Here is a 24,677-nt window from a genome sequence, read left to right as displayed (position 1 = left end):
GGGTCATAGCATATATTTAGTGTTGGGCTATATCTTTAAAGTTACATTTTGTGAAGAGTATTGTTGATTGAAAAACATGATTTTTATAAACAGTTATGGAATTACTACATATGTACATGCTTCTTAGAAATTAATGATAAATGTTATTAATATAATTAGTTCCTGAAAAGGTAACTCATTCCATGATTTAATGGAGTGAGAAGCCTCTTTCCCATCTCTGATTCCCATTACCCAATTTCTCTTCCTGTAGGAAACAAACAACACCTGATTCTTTGGTAAAAACAGTCTTGTGAGTAGAATGAAATCAGAAGGTATACACCTTTCTATATCCTGATACATATATTCTCCAGAACTGCATAATTTCCATAACTCCCATATGAAGAACACATTCTCCTTTCTCACAATAGTTATAATTTGAGAGGCAATACACTTTTTAATATGCATCTCTTGGGCTTTAAGGTCCGAGAAACTGAGAATGTGGTTCATGTCTACCAACTTATTAAACATCTTCCATTATAAACTACTCATTTCTCACTTTTAATCTTTGCCAAAAATAACCTTATAAAAGTCCTTTCTTGTCTTTCAAGATGCTGGCCAATCCCCTAAGTTTTCCAGCATTAAGTCATAGTGGAGCCTTCTCCATATAGTAGGGCATCTGGCTCCTTTAACTGCATCAATAGTGCATTCCCCATGCCCTACACCTATATTTGCAGATCACACTCAAAATTTTTTCTTGAAGTCCACCCCCCAACTTCTGATCAGAAATAAGGGACAGCCTAGGATTCTATTCAGAGAAACCATGAAGATGATGGAAGGCTGGAGTTTTCCAATATCCTCACATTTGTACAGACAGGCTGCATGATGTGGGGTCCATCAGTGAATTTCTCTGTGCTTCCTCCATTCCTTCTCATTCCCAGGTGTTGCAAACACTGTATTTGCATTTGGAAGACCCTTCCAGCCCAGGTCTCCTCTTCCAGACTGCTTAGGTGTCCCTCTTTTGTGAGTCCTGGGTCCACCTGAGATGCATGTCTAGCATCTCATTCTGCAGTAGATGAACATGTCTCCCACTCCTGAGAAGCTCTGCAGGTGACCTGAAACTAAGGCACACACACCTATCCCAATTCATCTTTTTACAGAACAGCTACTGGAACACTTTTGACCACTCATCAAGCAACTTCCTAAACACTGAAAAGACACTCAAGGATCTTCCCTGAACCTATTTTTCCAGGCTTACAAGACCTACCTGTTACTTCTCTTCTAAATAAAGAACAAATATGCAGTTTCTCCTCCCCCTAAACCTGTCCCAGATAGAGGCTAATGAAACCTGCTCTCCTCTAAGCCTTCAGTACTTATTTGGGTCATAGCAGCCCCAAAGGTCAATTCCAAACCTGATCTCATCCTGCCTCCTTGGTTTTTTTCCTCAATACCCCAAATTTTTTTTGCCATCTCTGCTACCTGTGCCACCCATTCCAACTGCAGTGGTGACATGCTTATATTAGATCACTCTCTAATTTTATTAATGGATATTTCTCTCTTTTTTCTTCTTGATAAATACCATTGCTGTATATTCTGAATTTTCAAAAACAAGAGGATGTTCCATACACAGGTCAGAATACAATGGTGATTTATTCTATTTTTTTAATTTCTCAATTTCATCTTGTTAGAACAAATGTCTCCCTCTCCTTCTTCCTCATGGCCACCTGCCAAAGCAATAACCGTCCCGCGTCAGCACCCACTCACCTTCCAGCGGCTCCCAGCCACACGCCCACAAGCCTCTGCCTTTGGGTCCCAGGAGCCAAAATCAGATACTGCGGGGGAGCTCTGCAACCGTGCCCTGCTGAGAGGTGTCGGGGCAGGACGTGGACCGCCCCCTCAAGGACCCATGTAGTTGCCTCCTCTTTGTTGTCTAGTTCCCAGCCTCAGGGGATGTACTTTTGCAAACACACCTGGGGAAGGAACTTTTTTCACGCTAATACCTAGGTCCCTTCCAACCCAGAAATTCTGATTTTAAAATCCAGGGTGCAGCCTGATCGTCACAACATTAAAACTTAGGAGAAATCCGGAAGCGCGCGTCCAGTCTCCACCATCGATTTTCCTCCCAAATCAACCCGCCTGGGAAAAGAAAGCTGGCCTACGTGGCGCGCTGGGACTCACTGACCGTCCCACCCCGGCTGCTGGCGGCACCACCCCCGCCGCGGGCGGGCCAGTCCCGCCCTTGGACTTCGGCTCGAGCCCGCGCCAGGATAAACCCCTGAACTTCACTGAGCTGGTAGCTAAGAACACGGGTGCCTGGGGCGGACGCGGCCGGGTTCTCGGCGGGCAGCGAGGGGGAGCGTGTCTGGGTAAGTTGTCGCGGGTCCTCGGAGCTGGCTTTCGTAGGAGGTGGCGCCTTTGCGCGCCACTCCAGGGCCCTGCGGGTTAAACGCTCCGTGAGCTCGAGGGGGCGCGGGCGGGAGAGCGGCGGCCGGATCGCAGGAAGGGAACCTCTGAGGAGCTCATGGCTGCAACATCCCCAAGGTCCTGGCTCCCGTGTCCGGGGACAAGGCTCTACCTCACGATGAAATGAGCTGCCAATTTAAGAAAGGGATGCCTCTCTGATCTCTCTTGTTTCGGGGTCCATTCTGCCCAGATCCCTGGTCTCTGCTGCTCAGTGCAGGCACCTCCAGCTCCCCACTGCCCCTAAATCATCCCTTTCAGCAGAAGCTGTGGTTGGCAGTCTGTACACCCCACACTCCCTGCCCCAAGCCCCAGACCAAGTGCCCTTCCCAGGGCAGAATTGTTGTGCTCTGGATAGCAGACAGCCCCAAATTACATTGCGCCTAGTTAGCTCAGCTCTTGGATTTGTACACCAGTAGGATGGGCACATCAAAGAAGTATTCAGCATGATTAAATTTCAATTTAATACACTGGTGCCTTCCTAAGAAAGAGTCTTTACAATAATATGGAAATGTATATTTAGTTTGTAAGTATGCATTTATATTTACATTATGAAGGAATATACATTATATTACATTATATCCGTGCACCCCTCAAGGGCTGAGTGCGGGTCAGTGCCTTTATTCCCCTATATTAATTCAGACATTTCATGTGGGCTAGCAGTGACCATATAATGCTTCTTAATATTTTACCTGTATTCACTCGTTTACTCCTGCATCTAGTTCCCTGTTGAAATGAGGATTAGTATTCTCCACAGTTTAGAATTGCTCTTTTTAGAAGAGGAAACTGAGACATAAAATAGTTTTTACCGAAATTACAGGAAAAAAAAAAACAGTGATGGATGCAAAATCCCAACCCAAACTTTAGTCTGTAGACCTCACTGCCTATATGGATACATAGCAGGTATCCTAAATCCCCAATGGGGGAAACCCCTGGCTGCTTAAGAACCTTGGAGGTCTCTGCCAAGTTGGTGATAAAGCACGCATTGGTCCTAGGTCTTGCATCGTGCTAACATTGTGACCGTGGAATAGTGAAGTCTTACTAAGAGTTTTTCATGTCACGTAGGTCAGTGATGAGATTTCTATCACTACAGTGCTAGAGATCACAGAGTACATGTCTGTCAGTCTGGCATGGATGTTAGTGTGCTTGAAAGCAAGTATGGTGGCCCAACCCTAGTCACCTGGTGTGAAAGGAGTACTGATGGAAGGAAGCCCTGACTGTACACAGTCTGATCCACACTCTTGCACGTCTGCAAGTATGTGCACCATTACTTTGTATTTAAAACAAGAGTCTTCCTTCAGAACATCTTCTTTCCAAGTTCTGCATTACTGGGAGGCCCAGCCAATCATCTGAAAGTTCCTCTGTAAAAATATATCAGAACAAAGTTGGCAGAGAGTTTGAGGGCTATCTCACATAATGGGTAATAAAGCCCACTGCTCACAGCAGAAAACACTCTGTTTGACCTGAATGGTCAGGTCTCCCAAACCAGATTCTTATTCCCTGGACAGCCCTGGATGTACAAAGCAAAATCTCCTCAATATAAACCATTCTGTCCCCTGTCAGAAAAGCTACTGCCAAATCTTTCTACTTCCTGCCATTCATCATTTAGTTATCTGCTTAAAGGTCACTTCCCATCAAACCTTCACTCTTACTTTCTACCAGGCCCCCATCTAAATCACCTCTCCTGTCATCCACCCTGTAGCACCCTACACTTTCCTTTATAACATTATAATTTTTAATAATGCAGTTAACCATTTAAGATCTGTTTTTTTAAAACTAGTCTAGTTAGCTCACCAGTTCAGAGAAAATGAAAGTCTACCATCCCTCTCTACCATAGAGACTAGAGTAGAACCACCTTGGGGTTGGTGCTCAATAAACAGAACAAATGAACCAACCTGGTCCTGTAGTAACTAGCACAGGGACCTCGGACAGGTCCCATACATCTTCAATTGGATCCTCAATCTCACCTGTAGAATAAGCAGTAACAACAGTTTAGATCATGTATCTCCAGCATTTCTTTAGAATGGTCATGTACCGACCCCTTATGCAGATTAATCCAGTTGTGTATAGCAACTGGATAATAAGAGTCATTAACAGAAACTCATTGATCCTCAGTCAGCATGTAGAGTGAAGACCTGCTGCTCTCTCCTCACTCCTTCCACCTCCTGACCCCTGTGTCTTCATCTGAACCTCAGTAGAACACCCCATTCAGGGAAGTCCTCTGCCTCCAGTTTAGTATGCTCAGTGCTAAACATATGTTCTCATCCTGGAGGAAATAAGACCTTCCCTTCTTTCTCAGCTATTTGTTAGCAAATTATCTTATGAACTTATCCTTACTAAAGTATGAGTCATTGATAGCAAGATATAAGCATGGATCCCTAAATAATTTTGTCATATGGGAGGATCCTGTTAGGTACCTCTTGGTGAGCAGCACTGTGAATCTGAGAAATATTATATCAGCTTTGAAGTTCTTTCTGTGAGCCAAGATTATGGTCAAGCATGGAATATTTTCACTTCATCTGCAGAACCATCCTATGCCATAGAAGTGGCACTTTATACCACCCTATGCCCAGAAAAGCCCCAGCCTTCACAACTGGGCAGGGCCAAGACAGGGCAGGGGTCAAGACCTATATCCTATAAATGATAGGGAGCTAGTAGCATGGGATCCTTGGGGTTTATGAATGGATATATGATACTCACAATGAATCAGTTGGAAAAGGCTTAGGGCATCTTATTTCTTCTCTTCAAATACTTTATACAAGTAGAATTTTCAATTGTCCAATTGAATCTCAGATTTTAAGTATCAAGGCAAAATTAAAGAAGCACAGGGCAAATGAGAAAATGCAAACCTAAAAGGAGACAAAAACAAAACCAGAAAGGTAGCAGTTATGTCATCAACAGGACCAAGATGTTGGAAGTCCAATCATCCAACAGGACTCAAGGTTATTATGAAGAAAAGTAAAGTGGGAAGAAATGATGAATGTGTCCTTTGAGTTAAATTTCAGTGTGTTGGTTACAGTTCTCAATTCACAAACATTTCTGTACGTAAAACACACAGTGGGAGAACAGTTATGTGCAGAGCTTGGGGCTGTGTATGAAAGCTGGACAAGATATGGTCCCTGTGGGTTCCTTCCCTTCTGAGTCCAGAGCCTGCAGAGATGTTTAAGTCGAGCTTCTTGACTACTTTCACTACTTCAGAAAGTTGAACTCCGTGTAGTGAACAAATTTTCTCTCCCTTTCTACAGGTGTCAGCCAGAATATGTCTTCCAACCTGAGAGCAGCAAGGAAATTTCTTGTTTTCTTAGGAAAATCACTGTTTAGTATTCTGGAGGCTCTGATCTTTGGCTTGATCCCAAGGCCACGGAAGAACGTCGCTGGTGAAATAGTCCTCATAACAGGCTCTGGGAGTGGACTTGGGAGGCTCTTAGCCTTGCAGTTTGCCCGCCTGGGATCTGTGCTTGTTCTCTGGGATATCAATTCAGAGGGGAATGAGGAGACACTCCAGATGGCTCGGGAGGCTGGAGCCATGAGGGTGCATGCTTATACCTGTGATTGTAGCCGAAAGGAAGACGTGTACAGAGTGGCCAATCAGGTAAATTTTGGAGACCACTGGTTTCTATGGGTACTGAGAACCCTATGTAAATAATTTGGCCTGCATCGTGTTGGTTGTTAGTTTGCTTTTATCAATGCCCATTTGCCTATCTCCAGTGTCCCTTCAATTTAAAAAATAATCTTGTGGGGGAATGGGAATTAGGATTTTTGAATTTTTATTGTATGTAAGCTACTGTGCTAAGTACTCTGTATCATACCATAATATTATAAAGTAAAACACTTTATTATCTTCCTTTCACTAACTATAACACTGAGGCTTGAGCAGGCATGTTAGCTTATCTAAGAAATACAACTAATAAATAGCAAATTCACAGCCAGGACTCCAATATGCCAAATAGTAAGAAAGTTCTTGTTTCATACAGGCCCATCTCTTTGCCCTTGTAAGGATTCTTCTGTCCTTCTGTTGACACAGTCATACATACACCACACATCACTCTCTCCTGGGCCACTTTTTGGTTCTCAGAATTGCTCAACTTAGTGAGAGGGAGGAACCAAACCAGTCTGCTGCAAGCAGCCCAGCTATTTTGCAACCTGCTTCCACGCTCCACCAATACCTTGGTACTCCCTCCCTCACCTCCTAGTAGGGAGTTTTGCAGGTCACAGCCATGAGTTCTTGCTTTCCATCTTATGTCTTTCTTACCACCAGCTCCAATCACAGGCTGCCCGTTACAATGTGGAGATCCAAACCTGACAAGCTCACATAGTTTTATGCTGGGGCCACACTTCAAGTGCAGCCAAACTCCCAGACTGAGTGGTTAACACATGAAGCGCTGATCACCTGGCCGACTGACTTACACGGACTATCACTAACTCCTCTGGCCAGTCTTAAAGAAAAAAATGGTTCATACTCAAACAAGGAGGGTTTTTAGTTATGGGGCAGGTTACTGTGAAGTGCTCTATCAATAATCACCTCCCTCGTCGCTGGATATGTAAATTAGTTCTGTCAAGCTGCTTGGCTTCTTAAGTGGTCCAACATGTCATAGTATTAACTCATTATTCAGTTTTTATCACTTTGGGGTCTTGGAGAGAATCAATGATGTGCTTTTCTGAATTCCAGGGAAGCAAATTACTCCCCATCTTTATAAGCCAACCATTTCCACTTCTTTTTCTGGATAACAAGAACATATCAGAGAATTCTTAAGAAGTATCCCCTGGGAGACTGACCAAAGAGAAAATTTTTAGTGTAGTATGACAGTGTTTAAAAATTGTGTCCCTGGATCATGACCTAGCCTTGAATTCAGAAGGCCCAGCCCTGCTCTTTGGCAACTCAGATGAGAGGTTATTTTGTTCAGTAAACACAAGGTAAGGCTGCAGCTAAGTAGTTGTCATTTATCCTTGATGTGATATGTGAGAATATCCTAACTATGTATTTAATGATAGTAAGCCTTAAACAAGGTAATTCAGGGTCAGTGTGGCTTGGCATACCTCCTACTGTGTCATTCAATTAATCAGCTCAAAAAAATTATAGCATCTTCAAAATTTCTTAAAATTTATTTCTGATTCCTAATGTTCAAGATCCTGGGATACATGGTCACTGGGAGAAGCAGATATTTCCTACTGCCCACTACACTAGTTAGGAGTGGTTGGGAAATATCCGTAGTTGGGGAATCCAGAGCAGCCATCTTGGCAATTTGGAGCTGGATGGTGACATGCGCGTCAGCCCAATGGGCTTCCAGCAGTTTTGTGTTCATACGGTGGGCATGCAGAGGGAAAGCCCAGCTAACAGATGGGCACAGTTCATGTGCTGGTCTTTGGAGAGTTGTCATACAGGGTTAAACAGATTCACTCTTACACTAAGGAAAATAAGAAAGAAGGAAGGAAGGAAATCACTTAAGAATTAGAATCCATTGCATTCTCCTTAAGGTATGACTCCTTATTAAAAAACACTGTGCCAGCAAGATTTTTCTCATTCCAAGAATGAGCATGTTGCTGTTACCATTCATCATCAATAGTTATAGCACTTTGGTGTAACCTCTGGCTTTTCCATCCCTGACCCTGAGATAGGACACCAGCCTTTAATATTGGTGCTGTCTTTTAACCCCGGTCCTTCTCTGGCTTTAGCTTTGGCCTCAAATGGAATGATCTACTCGTTTCTAGCCTTGACTGCTGTCCAAGTTGGACTTTATGAAATATTTTCGCCACTCTCCAAATCAGGCTTGTAGTTAATAGTTTCCAGTGCTTTTTGAAAACTCTAGCTTAAAATTGAGGTTCCCCCTAGTTTCTATTTCATCCACAATTTTTCCTTGGCAACAGACCCAGGTAGTCTGAATGATTAACACACCTCATCCTGATGCCAAGAACCAGGCCTTCCTGGTTGATGACTAGCAGATGAAAAAGATGGCAGCTTCTGCCTGGCCTCTGTGACACCTGTCCCCTTTGCCATACTGCAGTGATAACTTTGTGTCATCCATACAGGCAGGTGCACATGTATACACACACACATTGCTGGAGATGTAAGTGGCACCTCTGTGAGCTTATTGTAAGAACACATGGCAACTACAGAGGGTGGTTCCCTCTGACTTTATGGGTCAGGGCTGTTGCTGTGTGGTCTGAATGGCAGTGATGAAATTCAGAACACAGATGAGAACACAGGGACAGTCCCACCTCCTCTCATCAATCCTAGAAAGGCCTCTGTCCACTTCTCACATAAAGCCAAGATTACACACTGAAGGTTGGTTAAAGGGTAAAGGCTCCAGTGTTACACCCAGAATTTTGATTTCCTAAATAAAAATGATTGGATGCCTATCTTAACCCATATTATAGCAACACACATTGACTCACAGATCTTATACCTGAAATTTTGAGATGGAGAGAAGAAAACCAGCCCGTTGATAAGAACAGGGCAGGCAGATTCTAATCTGTGCTGTGTGTTGAAAACCTACATTATCCTTCTTTCTCTTGCTTATTCCCTACTTCTCCCCCATCTTTGTGTGTGATAGGTCTTGATCTATATGCTATTTGCTCATAATAAGGCTATTCTTATGCCTCCTCACATGGATTAAAATTATATGCTGCTAACAGAGGGCATAAAACAAAGGTATAATCACAGAGTAGAAGAACAGCTCTAAGTGTCAAAGGAAAGTAGCATTTCAGCAATGGAATCTTTTTAATCTCAGAGGGAGAAAGAAGAAGAAAAGCATCAGATTTTGGATCTCTAGTGTGCAGTGGACATCTCAAAGGAAATAAAACAAACTTTTTAGAATGCAAAAATTCAGTGTGAGTTAAGGATGAAAAAGACATATAACTGTGGGAAAATCAAACCTAACTCATGTAAGGAATTCCTATTTTGATGGGGTTGCTCTTGTTATTTAACTCAGGTTAAAAAAGAAGTTGGTGATGTTTCCATCCTAATCAATAACGCTGGAATCGTAACAGGCAAAAACTTCCTCAACTGCCCAGATGAGCTTATGGAAAAGTCATTTGATGTGAACTTCAAAGCACATTTATGGGTAATTACTTTTTCTTCTCATGATACGTGTAAAATTAGTCATTGCAAAGTACTTTTGTACTTTCCTCTTGCTCTTTAACATTATCAGACTTTCAATAAAGCACAGACATCTTACTTTTTTTTTTTCAGTGCTGGTGTTAGAATCCAGGGCCACACACATGCAAAGGAAGCACTCTGTCACTGAGGTACACCCCCGACAAGGCACCTTAATTTGGGTCTTGTCCTGGATCACTCACCTATCCTCTTTTGAGCCAATTTAATCTCTAACTCCAGAACCTCTGTTCAGGGAATCCTACAGAGACAGAACTGTCCTCATGGTCAAATTTCCATTTATTGATTGTGGCAAATATCTGGGGACTATTCCAGGAAGCTCACATGTCTTCTGTATCCACAGGTTTCACATCCATGGATCGAACCGGTTATAGATCAAAAATATTGAAAACAATTTAAATTTTTCCTCGTCATTATTCCTAAGCAACACAGTATAACAACTATTTACACAGCATTTACATTGTGTTAGATATTATTAGTAATCTAGAGATGGCTTAAAATATAGGGGAGTATGTGCATAGGTTATATGCAAATATATGCCATTTTACACAGGGAATTTGAGCATCTGTGGATTGTGGTATCTGTGGGGATCCTGGAACCAGTCCTTCTCTCTGAATATCAAGGGATGATCTATTCCTTAAAACAGTTCTGTGAGATGTATAAGGATCATAGAACATAAAATTTTGAAGGCGGGGTGGGTACCAGGGATTGAACTCAGGACCACTCAGACACTATGCCACATCCCCAGCCCTATTTTGTATTTTATTTAGAGATAGGGTCTCACTGAGTTGCTTAGCACCTTGCTTTTGCTGAGGCTGGCACTGAACTCATGATCCTCCTGTCTCAGCCTCCAGAGCCACTAGGATCACAGGCGTGCGTCACAGCGGCCGGCTAAAAATTTTTTCAAGGCCACATGTGTGGCATGACCAAGGTAATTTTACAACTTTACAGTAGGCTTCATCAGGGACACTGTTATTTATTTATTTACTTTGGGATGAGATCTCACGTGCCCAGGCTAGTCTCGAACTCCTGAACTCAAGTGATCATCCCCCCTCAGCCTCCTGAGTAACTGGAACTACAGGCATATGCTACCTCACCTGGCTCTAGCAGGGACATTTTCCAAAATAAAGGGGGCACCATTAATAGGAGGCCTATTCTACGCAAACCAAGACCTTTCTCAGTGCCTGAGTAGAGAAAGATATGGTTCTCCGAGTAGCACCAGGTGCCACCAGTGCTAAGGGACACAGCCCTGCCTTCCAAAGAGATGTGTCCACGCCCATAAGTCGCATTTTCCTGGCCTTTGCTGACACCAGCCATCACGGGGCCCTCACACCAAGCATGTGGCCTCATAAGGCCTCTCCCAGCTTGGGATCCAATTGTTCCAGCCCTGGACACAGCTCCTCATTCTTGAGCAAGGAGGAGGAAAAGCAGGAAGAGGACACAAGAGAACTTCCCTAATTTACATGGTAGTTCTCCTTTTTTTTTTTTTTTTTTTTTCTATTTTTTCTTGCGAGTTGTTCCTTAAATGCTAGTGTTTCCCTGGCCCCTGAAATTCCCTCCCATGCTCTCCATTCACTCTGGAAAGTTCACATGCCTATAGGTGACCTGGCACAAAGTGTGTGATTTAGTTACCAGGGGGTCAGAGAGCTGTAAGACAGCCAGGCTCCCGGCCTTCAAAGGCAGCATCCCAACGGAGAAGCAGAGGGACCCACACAGATCCTGAACACAGGATGCTTTTCATTATGCTGTGCTGTTTCCTTTTCTTTATTTTGATTTTCCACCTCTTGCTATGTGTTCGTTTCTGAAATTTAATGCGTTGCAGGCAAATGAAGAGGGCTTGACCTCTGTGAGAGATCCCTCTACTTAACATTGTTTTCCACATATGTGACTAATTACTGCTTTGTTACAGGAAATGCCTTCTCCAACAGCTCATTTCTCTCCCCTGTACATCCTTTCTCCAGATTCCTAATCAAATATGAAGGTGTTTTTAGCCAGGTGGAGTGGTGTACGCCTGTAATCCCAGCGACTGAGGAGGCTGAGGCAAGAGGTCAAGGCCAGCCTCTTGGCAACTTAGCAAGACCCTGTCTCAAAATAAAAAAAAATAAAAGTGTTGGGGGTGTAGCTCAGTGGTGGAGTAACCCTGGGTTCCATCCCCAGTGCCACAAGAAAAAAGAAGCAGAAGGTAAAAGTATTCTACATGACTAAGACATAAGTTCTAACAAATAATCTATTTTACGAATTGGAATAAAAATGAAAGAAGTAGAGGTGAGTTCTGGTTTAAAACAAAGTGCTCTTTTTCAGTAGTTGTCAACAGCAGGCTATCTTATAATGGTGAGAAAAAAAATTGAAATTTTAAATAAGCCAACAAGGAAAAAAAAGCAGTATACAACTTAACAATCATATCATTTAAGTACTCCTTGGTTTTTAGTTTGCAGCTGCCACAGCTGATTTTCCTATACTGCTTCAATTGTTGTCTTAATATTATGTTGTTAAAGCTCAAATGAAAACACAAAAATAAGCATGAATTATTATAATGGAGGAATTGCCTTTGTAAAATATTGATTTAACATGTCAATCAGGTTAAAATAATTAACTTTCCAGGTGTTGTAGTTTTTATATTCCAGTGCCTTCGGGTATTTTTATGAACTAAAATCATTTTTAATCATAAGTATCATATAAATATCTGAGGAAAGTATACAATGTGGTATTAAGTGTTCCTTTGCTCTTCTTAGACTTATAAAGCCTTTCTACCTGCTATGATTGCTAATGACCATGGACATTTAGTTTGCATTTCAAGTTCAGCTGGATTAGTTGGAGTAAACGGGCTGGCAGGTAAGAGAAACGTTTCATAATTGCAAAATTCTTTATAACCCTAACTTACATGGTAGTTCTTAATAACCAGCATTGACTGTATACCCTAATAATAAAGTATAATGAATCTTAGTGAACAAGAGAAGTGGTTGAGAACTGCCCATCAGATAAACAAAGTTGGACTATGCCCTTTGGAATCATTAGGTCTTATGCAATCCCCAGAATTTAAAAGACAGAGACCCAGCAGTACAGTTGTGCCCAAGCAATTAAATTCACCTGGCAGTGTCAGCAGGCCGGGAAGGAAGACTACCTGCCTTCTCTCAAAGAACATAATAGTCATTTTCATCACATTGTGGACAGGGGACAAAGGGATAAACTAAGATCCTTGGCCAAAGAGACCCAATTCAGGAACTAACACTAGGAGGAGCAGAAATCTTAATCTCACCCTACCAGCAGTCCCCTGGAGCAACTGTCTTGGGTCCTGGCTTGCACACATCAACTGAAACTCATGAAATAGAACCGTAGCAGCAACACTCAGATAACAAATGAGATAGTTTGGTGATCAGGCTCTTCTGAACCACTTGAGCCAAGTGTCAAGGCTCAAGGTTCACAAATTCATGTTAGTTCAGTGCATTTCAGTGACATGAATGGGGTTTCCAGAACCACCCATCCACTCAGAGTATTACCACTTTGTACTCCCTGGACCCTGGACTTCCTTCTGTCCTTTTGAGAATTCATCACAGGTTATTAATACCTCTCTATTACATGTCTTACAAATCACAGGCTTTTGAAATCACTCAGGAATATTTACAACTGCTGTTAATCCTTTTTCTGACACAATGTCTCTGTCTTCAAAGATGAGACTTGTCCACCCCCAGCACACCTGAGAAATTAAGTGTAAGACTTGTTTCCCATGGTGTGTATTTCCCAAGAGTGAGTCTTGGTCTGCTGTGTTACAGCCACCCTCCCCAGGGAACTAGTTGAAAATGCAGATGCTGTGTGTCCTCTGATCTTTCTGCTTACCAGAATCTCAGGAATTAAGGGCTCAAAGAGCTGCATTTACACCAGATGTCTGAGATCATCCTAGAAGCTGCTCCAGACCCTCCTGTCCCCTTTCCTCACTCTAGCCTCTTACCTCTATCTATGCACCCCTGAGGCCTGACAGTCCCATACCTGGCACCTTTACCTGGCTCTTGTCAGTTGTAACAGCCGCATCAAAACATAGCGAGTAAGTATTCTCCTTTTGACCGTGAAGCAAAGGAAAGTATTCATCCACCTCAATTCCATTTCTCCAAATCTTTTTCACTCAGCAAATTGAATATCCAAGTATTTTCTGGAAGCAAAGATGATTAAAGACAGAATGCTCAAAACCTCTGTTAGTTCCATACTCCACTTCCCCCTGCATTTTCAAGGTCTTTAAAAGATGGCAGTTGAAGCTAGGAAGTCCTTTTGTTTCTTTTCTGGAGGTGGAAGAAGGAGTTATAATTGGAAGTTACATTCTGCCTGTCATGAAGGCAGTGAGCAGTTTGTTTTCATCAGTTTATTTTAAACATTTAGAATATTTGTTTAATGTGATTTATGTATGTGTATATTTGTGTGTGTTTGTGTGTATAATAATGAGAATTGTCATTTTCCATTTCCAATTCTAGTTTGGTTATTACTCATCACAATGATAATAAGGAAATCGTAGTTGAAAGAAAATTTGGTCTGATTATCACAGCCCTTGATGACCCCTCTTGCTTCCCACATGACTAGGAAGTCACGTAGGAAGGTTTATTTCCTTTGGGGGATGTCTTTATGTCCCAATGGACCTGAAGTTTTTTGAGATAGGTTCAGGATGCACATATGGTGCCCCATGTAACAGCAAACACAGGATCAGACAGTCATTAACTTGTAAGTTAGTCTAGCAGTGTGGCCTATAGGAGCACCCCTGCAGCCCTTCCTATCTTGGAGTTGGTCATTCTCATCTGACGTTCTGTTGACCCCATTTCTTCCTACTCACTCTTCATCCTTCCAATGGAGCTAGGCCCAGATCAGAAGAACTCTGAAAATTGTTGTCACATTTTCTGCTGCTATTAGTGTTATGAGTAAACCTTAATGTAATTCCATTTAAAAACTATGGAATACAAGAATATCTCAGAGATATTGCAGGTTTTGTTCCAGGCTACTTCAATAAGGTGAGTCACATGGGTGTTTTTTTTTAATTTCTCAGTGCAGATGAAAGTTAGATTACACTATACTTAAAATATTAAGTGTGCAGTAGCATTATGTCTTTTTTTAAATCACACATTTTTTAAAAATGTCTTTATTTTATTTTTAATTGGTGTTGGGGAATCAAACCCAGGGCCTCACCCATGCTAGGCAAGCGCTCTACCTCTGAGCCACAACCCCAACCCCACGCATTATGTTTTTAACCTTTATTTATTTATTTATTTATTTTTATTGGTTGTTCAAAACATTACATAGTTCTTGATATATCATATTTCACACTTTGATTCAAGTGGGTTATGAACTCCCATTTTTACCCCGTATACAGATTGCAGAGTCACATCAGTTACACTTCCACTGATTTACATATTGACATACTCATGTCTGTTGTATTTTGCTGCCTTTCCTATCCTCTACTATCCCCCCTCCCCTCCCCTCCCCTCTTCTCTCTCTACCCCCTCTACTGTAATTCATTTCTCCCCCTTGTATTATTTTTCCCTTTCCCCTCACTTCCTCTTGTATGTAATTTTGTATAACCCTAAGGGTCTCCTTCCATTTCCAAGCAATTTCCCTTCTCTCTCCCTGTCCCTCCCACCTCTCATCCCTGTTTAATGTTAGTCATCTTCTCATGCTCTTCTTCCCTACTCTGTTCTTAGTTACTTTCCTTATATCAAAGAAGACATTTGGCATTTGTTTTTTAGGGATTGGCTAGCTTCACTTAGCATAATCTGCTCTAATGCCATCCATTTCCCTCCAAATTCTATAATTTTGTCATTTTTTAATGCAGAGTAATACTCCATTGTGTATAAATGCCACATTTTTTTTATCCATTCGTCTATTGAAGGGCATCTAGGTTGCTTCCACAGTCTTGCTATTGTGAATTGTACTGCTATGAACATCGATGTAGCAGTGTCCCTGTAGCATGCTCTTTTTAGGTCTTTAGGGAATAGACCCAGAAGGGGAATAGCTGGATCAAATGGTGGTTCCATTCCCAGCTTTCCAAGAAATCTCCATACTGCTTTCCAAATTGGTTGCACCAATTTGCAATCCCACCAACAATGTACAAGTGTACCCTTTTCCCCACATCCTCACCAGCACTTGTTGTTGTTTGACTTCCTAATGGCTGCCAATCTTACTGGAGTGAGATGATATCTTAGGGTGGTTTTGATTTGCATTTCTCTGACTGCTAGCGATGGTGAGCATTTTTTCATGTACTTGTTGATTGATTGTATGTCCTCCTCTGAGAAGTGTCTGTTTAGGTCCTTGGCCCATTTGTTGATTGGGTTATTTGTTATCTTATTGTCTAATTTTTTGAGTTCTTTATATACTCTGAATATTAGGGCTCTATCTGAAGTGTGAGGAGTAAAGATTTGTTCCCATGGTATGTTTTTAACCTTAACTTAAAAATGTCCCACTGCTGCTGGGTATAGTGGTGCACACATGTAATCTCAGCGATTTAGGAGGTCAAGGCGGGAGGATCACAAGTTCAAGTCTAGCCTCAGCAACTTAGTAAGACCCTATCTCAAAAAAACAAAAAGGGTGGGGGGGAGCTGGTGTGCAGCTCAGTGGTGAAGCACCCCTAGGTTCAAACTTCAGTACCAAAACAAAACAAAACAAAAAAAACCTGTACTGCTAAAAATATGATCATCTGAGCTGTAGGAAAAATGGCACCAATAGACTTAATGCAAACTTGCTGTAAACCTTCAGTTTATAAGATAATATCTGTGAAGCACAATGAAGCAAAATACAATAAAACAAAGTATGCTTTTTCACTGCTGTGACCAAAAGACCTGACAAGAACAATTTTATAGAAGTACATATTTATCTGGGGCTCATGGTTTCAAAGGTCTCAGTCCATAGATGGCCAACTCTATTGCTCTGGGCCTAAGGTGAGGCAGAACATCATGGCAGAAAGGTCTAGAGGAAGAAAGCAACTCAGAACATGGCATTCAAGAAGCAGGGAGGAAAAAATAGAAGCAGGGGGAGAGCTGTGCTCATCAGGGACAAAATATATACCCCAGAGGCATACACCCCCAGTGACCTTCCTCTTCCAGCCACTCCCTACCTGTTTTCAATTACCACTCAGTTAATTCCTGTCAGTGAATTAATGCATCAGTTAAGTTTAGGTTCTCATAATCCAATCATTTTGCCCTGGACTTTCTTGCATCGTCTCACACATGAACTTTTGGGGGACACCCAAAAGTTATATAGCCATAACACCTATATACATAAGTATTGTTTGTCTCTTTCAGATTATTGTGCGAGTAAATTTGCAGCCGTTGGTTTTGCAGAATCCATGTTTGTAGAAACATTTGCCCTAAAACAAAAGGGGATTAAGACTACAATTGTGTGCCCATTTTTTATAAAAACTGGAATGTTTGAAGGTTGTACGACTAAGTAAGTATGCCTTTTGATTTCAAGGAAACAACATCATTAAAATGATTGCTATCTATTTGATTCTGTTTTATCTGTTTTTTAAAGTTGTTCAGAAGATGTCTTTCTATCATTCAGCCTGATTGTATAAGTAGTTTCAGAATTCTGTCTTCACGTGTGTTTGTGTTAACATACTGAATCAAATGCAAATGCTTTATGAAGGCTACTAGTAGTTGTATAAGCCATCTTTGGCCCCAGATCTGCTTATTTAACTTCCAGACTGTCCTTTCCACCGTCCCCAATTCAACCCTCTTTCCTGATTCCAGGAGGACTAGAACTCACCGAAGGAAATTCTAGTTAGTTTGGGCTGCTATAAGAGAATACACCATGTGGCTTAAACAACAGAAATTTATTTCTCACATAAGGGCTAGAAGTCCAAGATCCAGTATCTGGTGAAAGTTTGCATATTGCAGCTTTCTTCTTGCTATACCATAATTTGGAGGAAGGAGGGAGACACACACACACACACACACACACACACACACACACACACAGAAAGAGAGATCATCTTTATTATGGCTCTTCTCATAAGAGCACTGTTTTCGTCAGCTTTTTTTTTTTTTTTTTTTACAGCTGTGACCAAAAGACCTGACAAGAACAATTTCAGAGGAGGAAAAGTTTATTACCTCACAGTTTCAGAGGTCTCAGGCCTTAGACAGCTGACTCCATTGCTGTCTGCCTGGAGTGAGGCAGAGGAAAGCAGCTCAGAATGTGACTACCAGGAAGCAGAGAGAGACTAAGATAAGCTCATTAGGGACACAGTGTAACCCCAAAGGCACACCCCTAGTACCCATCTCCTCCAGCCACACCCTTCCTGCCTACAGTCACCATCCAGTTAATTCATTCAAGTAAATGAATGCAATAATTAGGTTAAGGCTTTCATAACCCAATCATTTCACCTCTGAGTATCCTTGGATTGTCTCACATATGAGCTCTTGGGGACATCTCATATCTAAACCATAACAAGCACTAAACCCATTCATGAGGACTCTATCCTGATGACCTAATTACAAAGACCCAGGCTTTGACATGTCAATTTGTGGCAAATGCCCAGTTCTATATGTCATGGAGACCGCAGGCAGTTGTTCCCAGTGACTTGTTTTACAACATTCATTTGATATGGTTTCATATCAGTGTTATTGTGACATTAGTGTCTTTATCAGGTTCGTCATTTTTTTATGTTATATTCTAGGTGTGTTTTAAATCACCATGTTGATAATAAGAGAATAAATACAGAAACAGAGAAAATCTGAAAGGAAACAAAATAAGTGATAATGTCTTACAACTTTCTTATTCCTATTTTGAAAGAACTGTTTTTATTAATTTGTTAATTGGGGTTTTGTTTGTTTGTTTGTTTGTTTATACTCTAGGTGTCCTCTTCTGTTGCCAATTCTGGATCCAGAATATACAGTCAGAAAAATAGTAGATGCTATTCTTCAGGAAAGGCTGTATTTGTGTATTCCAAAGTTTTTATACCTCATATTGTTTTTAAAAAGGTATCAGTATCAGTTTTTCTATTACTTCCCTAACATGCCAATCAATAGTTTAATCCAAATCCTACCAGGAGGAGCCATTTTTTAAAAAAAAATGGTAAATTTTAAAAGGGAAAATCTGTGTCCTGTTGATCCCATCTTTGGACCCCATTTGTTGATACAATCCAAAATTTCTATAGCTGCTATTCCTCCCATGAGTCAAGAAGGAAGTGCTGGACCCCCTGCTACCTTAGTATATTGCATTATTATAAGCAGTGGATTTCCTGAATTAACTGGGAGCAGATCAAAATTGGGTGTTTGGGAGAGATGCTTTTTCTTGTTCCCATCATGCTAGAATAGATTTTGTGCCCAGGCTTACTCACATTTAGATACAATGCTTTGTGTTCACCACTTGGCTAGCAGCCATTGCCCTTCCTGCATAAGGAAATTTGTTTTCTCATTATCAAATGAGGGTTTATATAATTAGATTGTATTATTTATATCATTATATTTATTATCTATTGTCTATTTTATCCATACCATAAAATTCTGAGGTATTTGGATTAGTGCCTGACCTTGACTTTGGAGCCTTATACTTTGTGCAATGAACCAAAAGTCTTTCTCTTTTGAAAGACTCCTAGCCTTTTCCAGGCTTCACCTAGCACAGGAGGGATCAATATGGCTGATGGGAAGATGTCTGAGGCAGGGTGAAGGGTCTCTGACAAGCAGTTTGAAATCCAGGGTTATTATCCTGCTGTTTACCAAGTCTGTGATTCCTAGCATGCCCCAGATTCCACAGGCCTCAGTTTCTTCGTTTACAGTGTTTGTCAGAGCCGTAGATATAGATGAGTGTAATGCACTTAGTGATCAGGTAGTGCATGTATTCACACAGTGAGTACTTCTTGCCTACTAGCAAAGGCAAGCTCTAAGAATATGGGACTTAATTTTTCTACTCTGAATAACTGTGGAAGTTGTACTTGCATTTAGTGTACATAAGTTCAGAGTCATCTATGAAAAGAGGGCTAGACAGTTCCTGAGAAGGACAGAGGAAACATGAAGAGGCTCAGGGAAGAGGATCACGTGAAACACTTCTTCAAACATTCATTCAGCAAACATTTAGAGAGCTGTGTGTGTGTGTGCCATTTACCACTCACTACCCCAGGACCTGATGTTACAGCAAAGAACTATCATCATGGAAATTGCCTTCTTAGGAGTGGATGGTGGGAAAGAATCACACAAAAAAAGTAAAGGAAAAGAAAAGGTATGCTGATCATCATAAGTGCTCTGAAGAAATACAAAGCCAGAAAAAGGAATCTCAGAGCAGGAGGTAGAGGGGAGCCAGTTAAGACTTAAGTGAAGTGCTAGGGGAGGACTCCCCAAGAAATTAGTGCTTGTCCAGAGACCTGAAGTTGGGGGGGGGGCGTGAACCACCTGGAGATCTTGGGGAGCCCCCACAGGGGACAGCAAATGCAGAGTCCTTTTCTTTACTCTTCTCTAGGACAGGTTTCGTGTACTGGACCTGCCTTGACATTTCCTCACTCTGCAGTGTTGAAGGTCAAGATCAACAGTGCTGTATCCCAGTGATGGTCATGGGTGTCTGGGGGGCAAGTGGGGATAGAGGAGATGAACCATGTTAGTCTGGTCTTGCCAAAGGTGTGAGGACCTGTTGCATCTTGTCCTCATGGTAGTCCAAGAAGGAAAGATGGATGCCTTTGAGGAAACAGGCCTGTAAGCTTAGTAAGTTGCTTGGGCTGGTATTGCAAATGACAGAGCTAGAAGTCCAGCCAGATGCCTCTACCTCCAAAGCCCATGCCTACAAGCCCAAGACTTCTCTGCTTCCACTCAGTATTATGTAGGTTAGTGATGCTGCAGAAATGAAAGGAGAAGTGAATTGAACAAGGTAAGTAAAGCGAGGAAAGCTAATAAAGACCCCCTGAGCAAGTGTCCCCTATATAATAATAAGATTGTTAGCCTTAACTACATCTGCAAGAAACAATGATAGTTTTCAGCTGAGCAAAGATGCTTTCATGAATGGTAACCAAGAAGGTTTATTCTTTTGGTTCTCTTTTATTTTACTTTTTATTTTTTTATTTTTATTTTTATTTATTTATTTATTCATTTATTTATTTATTTATTTATTTTAGTTTCTTGCCCGCCAAGACAGGACTGATCATAGGTGAATACTTGGGTATCTTAGAGTCAATGGAAGGTTTCACTGGCCAAAAGAAGAAAGTCTAAAGACCAACTCCATGGCTGATTTCATCGGATACCCAATGCTACATCGCGTTTGTTTTGAATAAGAAAAATGATTTTGTTCAACAATAGAACGTATCTGGAAACAAGTACCATTCCTATTTCTGCTATCTGGACTAGAATTTTCAACCCATGTCTTTGAAAAACAAACATTGCTGTCTTCTTTTTGTTGAGTTTGGTTGTTTTGTTTTAAAAAAATAAAAGCAGTCAATTTTTGTCATTTCACAGTTACAACAGATGTGTGAGAGAGATAAGCTCCTCTGATCTCCCCTAAGATTTGGTCACCAGGGAGGTGTCTCCTATGGAGCAGGTGGCTGTGTTTGAGCCTGTCTGGGCAGTGAGGTGCTGGGGAGAGCACACAACAAGTAGCTGGAATGTCCTCTTTCCAGAGGACACAGAGGTCTGGATTTCCTAGAATCTTCTCTCAGCGTTGGCCATTTGGAACCCAGATCACCTAATGTAGAAAATGCCAATCCCCTGTACTTTCTTTCCAAAGCAGCTTCATAGATGCTTGCTTCTTGATGCCCTGGATACTGGGTTGTCCAGCTGAAGGTTCAGCCAGAGCCAGGGAAACTTACCAGTCCCTTTTCCTGAAGGTTCCTGTTAGACAGTGATCCTAGACCCGACTCTCAAATGGGCTCCCATTTTGTTCCCTAGAAGAGAACAAAGACTGATTGCAACTTGCTCAGAAATTGAAATTCTACAGAATTAGATTTATTGCTAATTTATCCCCAAAATATTCTTATGATTCGTTTAAAGTGTTTAACTTTGTTCAAGTTGGGATTCACCGTAAGGTGTATTTTTTTCCCCAGAATGAGCAATTTTATGCCTTTCAATTCACCAGCGCTGCCCTCACCTTGAAGCTATTGTGTTCTTACAGTTTAATCAACTGGCAAATTGCTTTCATGCTTTGGAGATTAACTCTAAAAGCAAGATTAAGAAAAATATGTTAATTACCACAACCCTGGAACTCCTTCCCAGGCTGGTGGGGACACCTGCCTACTGCAAGAAACAGTAGCCTTTTTGTCCCTGCTCTCTTGGGAAGCAGGAAGGGATGTGAGATACCTCGAAGAAGACCCTAGAAGAGGAAAAAAAGAGAGAATTTGAATTTCTTAAGGGTAAGATGTTACTCTTAGAGGAGCAATGGGCTAAGGCAGTATGGGGTCTAGTATACATGTGGACTGATTCATCTTGAGCTGCCTGCACGATACTGAATACTGTCTTCCTCTGTTTCCTTTCCACTCAGCCTTCAAGAACTGCCTTATGATAATAATGACGAACATTAATATTTATTGTGCTCAGTGCCAAGCTAATCACTTTATAAACATTTCATTAAATAAGAATATCACATCATGACTCAAAAAATGAATAAGGTATTTGGTATAGTGTGTGACTAAGTAAGGAACACAAGGCATTTCATTTCACAGAGAGGCGCCTGACCCAACTAAGATGTGTACTGAGAGGATCAAAGACCCTCTTAGACTAACCAACTGATGTTCCAAATCCTTGGTTAACAAGGTTAATTAAGAGAGAAGCACAATATTGCTCCTATATTACAATTCCAAGAGCGTATATTCTGGGGGCCTGTCAATTTAGTTGAAGAATAAAGAAGAGGCTCTTAGGGGATTTAGCAGAACAAAGGTCTGGGGGACAGAGTGGGCATCCACCGCATCATAACAGCATTAGCAGCAATTATTTCTAATTGGAGTGCATCTTGGCTGGGCTGCTACAAAGGCCTGAAATTCAATTGTGGTTTAACAATACCCATAAAATTGTCTAAACAAATTCAGATTCACTTGAGGCTATCCTATGAGAAGAGACCACATGTAAATTAGAGGATTCTAGAGGATAATAAATAACAAGGTGATTTAATAGCCCTGGGGAGTGGATGCTCTCACATGTGTTTTATACCCACTTCCAGCTGAAATGTAGTTCTAATAAAGCCATGATCAAGAGCCCAGCACCGAAGTAAGTTTGAAGGGATGGGGCTCTGAGGGACCAGGGCACACTGCCCTCTTAGGGTACATCAGCCAGGATCCTGGCCTCACTATGCTGCTCAAAAACTAAGAAGAATCCTTGCTACGAGAAGGAGTTTGGGTAAAAATGTGTGACCATGTTTGCTTTTTTTGTTTGGGGATTTTTGTATGGTTTTGTTTGTTTGAAGAGTGGTTTTACATTATCATGCTATCTTAGCTCAAGCTACTATTAAAATACCATAGACTGGGTGACTTAAATGACAGAAATTTATTTTTGATGGTCTGGAAGCTAAAAGTCCAAGATCAGGATGACAATTGATTGATTTTCTCGTGTGGGTTCCCTTCCCTTCCAGGCTTAGAGACAACTGGCTCCTCCCGGTGTCCTCACATGGCCTCTCCTCCGAGGGCATGAAAAAAGAGAGAGCTTCTCCTCTCTATAAGAACACTAATTCCACGATGAGGGCCCCACCCTTATAACCTCATTTAGTTGTGATCACCTCTTAATGCCATCACAATTGGCAGTTAGGGTTTCAATATATGAATTTCGGGTGACACAAACATTCAATCCATCACGGGTATCAAGATAGAAGAGAAAAGCCAGACCATACATGACCTTGACATTCCTCATTCTGAGATGGTCACAGTTCATCCAACGAAACTGTTACTGGAAACGGAAACTTTTGACTCTGTATCAAACAAAAGAATGAATGCTAAGTTTGACTGTTATCAATAAAAATGAATGCCACCAAGTCAAGTGAGCACAAATATACAGACAAAGCTTTAATCTGGAAAAGAAGAGGGGGCCTCACATTCCAGTGAAGGGGACAGTCTGATTGAGAGAATAATCAAAAATGTCCCTCAAAAAAAGAATAACCTAGCCATTTCTTTCTTTCTTTCTTTCTTTTACTTACTTACTGACTTACTTACTAACTTACTTACTTACTTACTGGTACTAGGGATTGAATCCAGGGGCACTTTACCCCTGAGCCACAACCCCAGCCCTTTCTTATTTTTTATTTTGAGACAGTGTCTTACAAAGTTGCTTAGGGCCTCACTAAATTGCTAAGGCTGGCCTTGAACTTGCTGTCCTTCTGCCTCAGCCTCCTGAGCCATTGGGATTACAGGCATGCACCACTGCACCTGATCGCAACCTTTTATTAAGAGGCTAGACCAGAAGGGCCTGGTATTTCTATGATCATTCCTTTACGGAGCTTCTTGTGGAAGATAGTCTTGTAATATCTCTTGGTGCTACTCAACCTGGGGTTTATGATTGAATTGATTAAGAATAGGAGGTGGGGCTGGGGTTGTGGCTCAGTGGTAGAGCACTCACCTAACACATTCGAGGCCCTGGGTTCTATTCTCAGCACCACATAAAAACAAATAAATAAAATAAAAAGTATTCTGTACAACTATAATTTTAAAAATATTAAAAAAAGAATAGGAGAATAAGAAAAGACATATTCCATTCATTGTAAGAGTATGAGAACAGGAAATTTTTGATTAAGAGATTATGGATTCAGGCCCAAGAGTTTATCTGCCATTTGGCAGAGTGAATTAGAGATACTTGAAAAAAACTAATTCCAACCTCTGGAAGTCAGCACTTGAGAAACTTTGGACCACTAAACCAAAACATGTGAGACAAGTTATCCCATACAGAGACATTCTGTGCAGAGAGTATATGCCAGTCGAGACACCTTCAACATTTCCAGACTAGTGACCTGTCATGGAAGAATCCCAGGCACACTTCCCTTCCCATCTGCCAAACAATTTCCCTTTGCTTTCAGTGAACAAACCACAACTGGACATTGAAGAAGGCCTCTTGTCCAGATTCTTCTTTTTTCCTCCTAACCTTCCTACCATATTGGAAACCAAACCTATGACTAGTACACCAGCCATTGGGCTCTATCCTACCACGACAACAGCTCTCTCTCCTCTCCATTAGTAATAGCATTTAAAATGGAGCTGAGAATGATTTGT

General features: G+C 41.4%; 1 protein-coding gene across 1 annotated transcript; it reads left to right on the top strand.

The window, feature by feature from the left end:
• The first annotated feature begins 2,188 nt into the window (after nucleotides 1-2,188).
• Nucleotides 2,189-20,940, top strand: LOC308633767 (epidermal retinol dehydrogenase 2-like). The gene is made up of 7 exons (XM_081266814.1): nucleotides 2,189-2,342; nucleotides 5,682-6,028; nucleotides 9,366-9,497; nucleotides 12,280-12,379; nucleotides 16,819-16,963; nucleotides 18,370-18,495; nucleotides 20,616-20,940. The coding sequence occupies exons 2-7, from the start codon at nucleotides 5,696-5,698 to the stop codon at nucleotides 20,707-20,709; spliced, it is 930 nt and encodes a 309-aa protein (XP_081122940.1). The 5' UTR covers nucleotides 2,189-2,342; nucleotides 5,682-5,695; the 3' UTR covers nucleotides 20,710-20,940.
• Nucleotides 20,941-24,677: the final 3,737 nt, after the last annotated feature.

Source organism: Spermophilus citellus (genome assembly GCF_964194105.1).
Source record: "Spermophilus citellus genome assembly, chromosome: 14".
NCBI lineage: Eukaryota > Metazoa > Chordata > Mammalia > Rodentia > Sciuridae > Spermophilus > Spermophilus citellus.
Note: the sequence above shows the minus strand (reverse complement) of the source record. Positions and strands in the feature narration are given on the sequence as shown.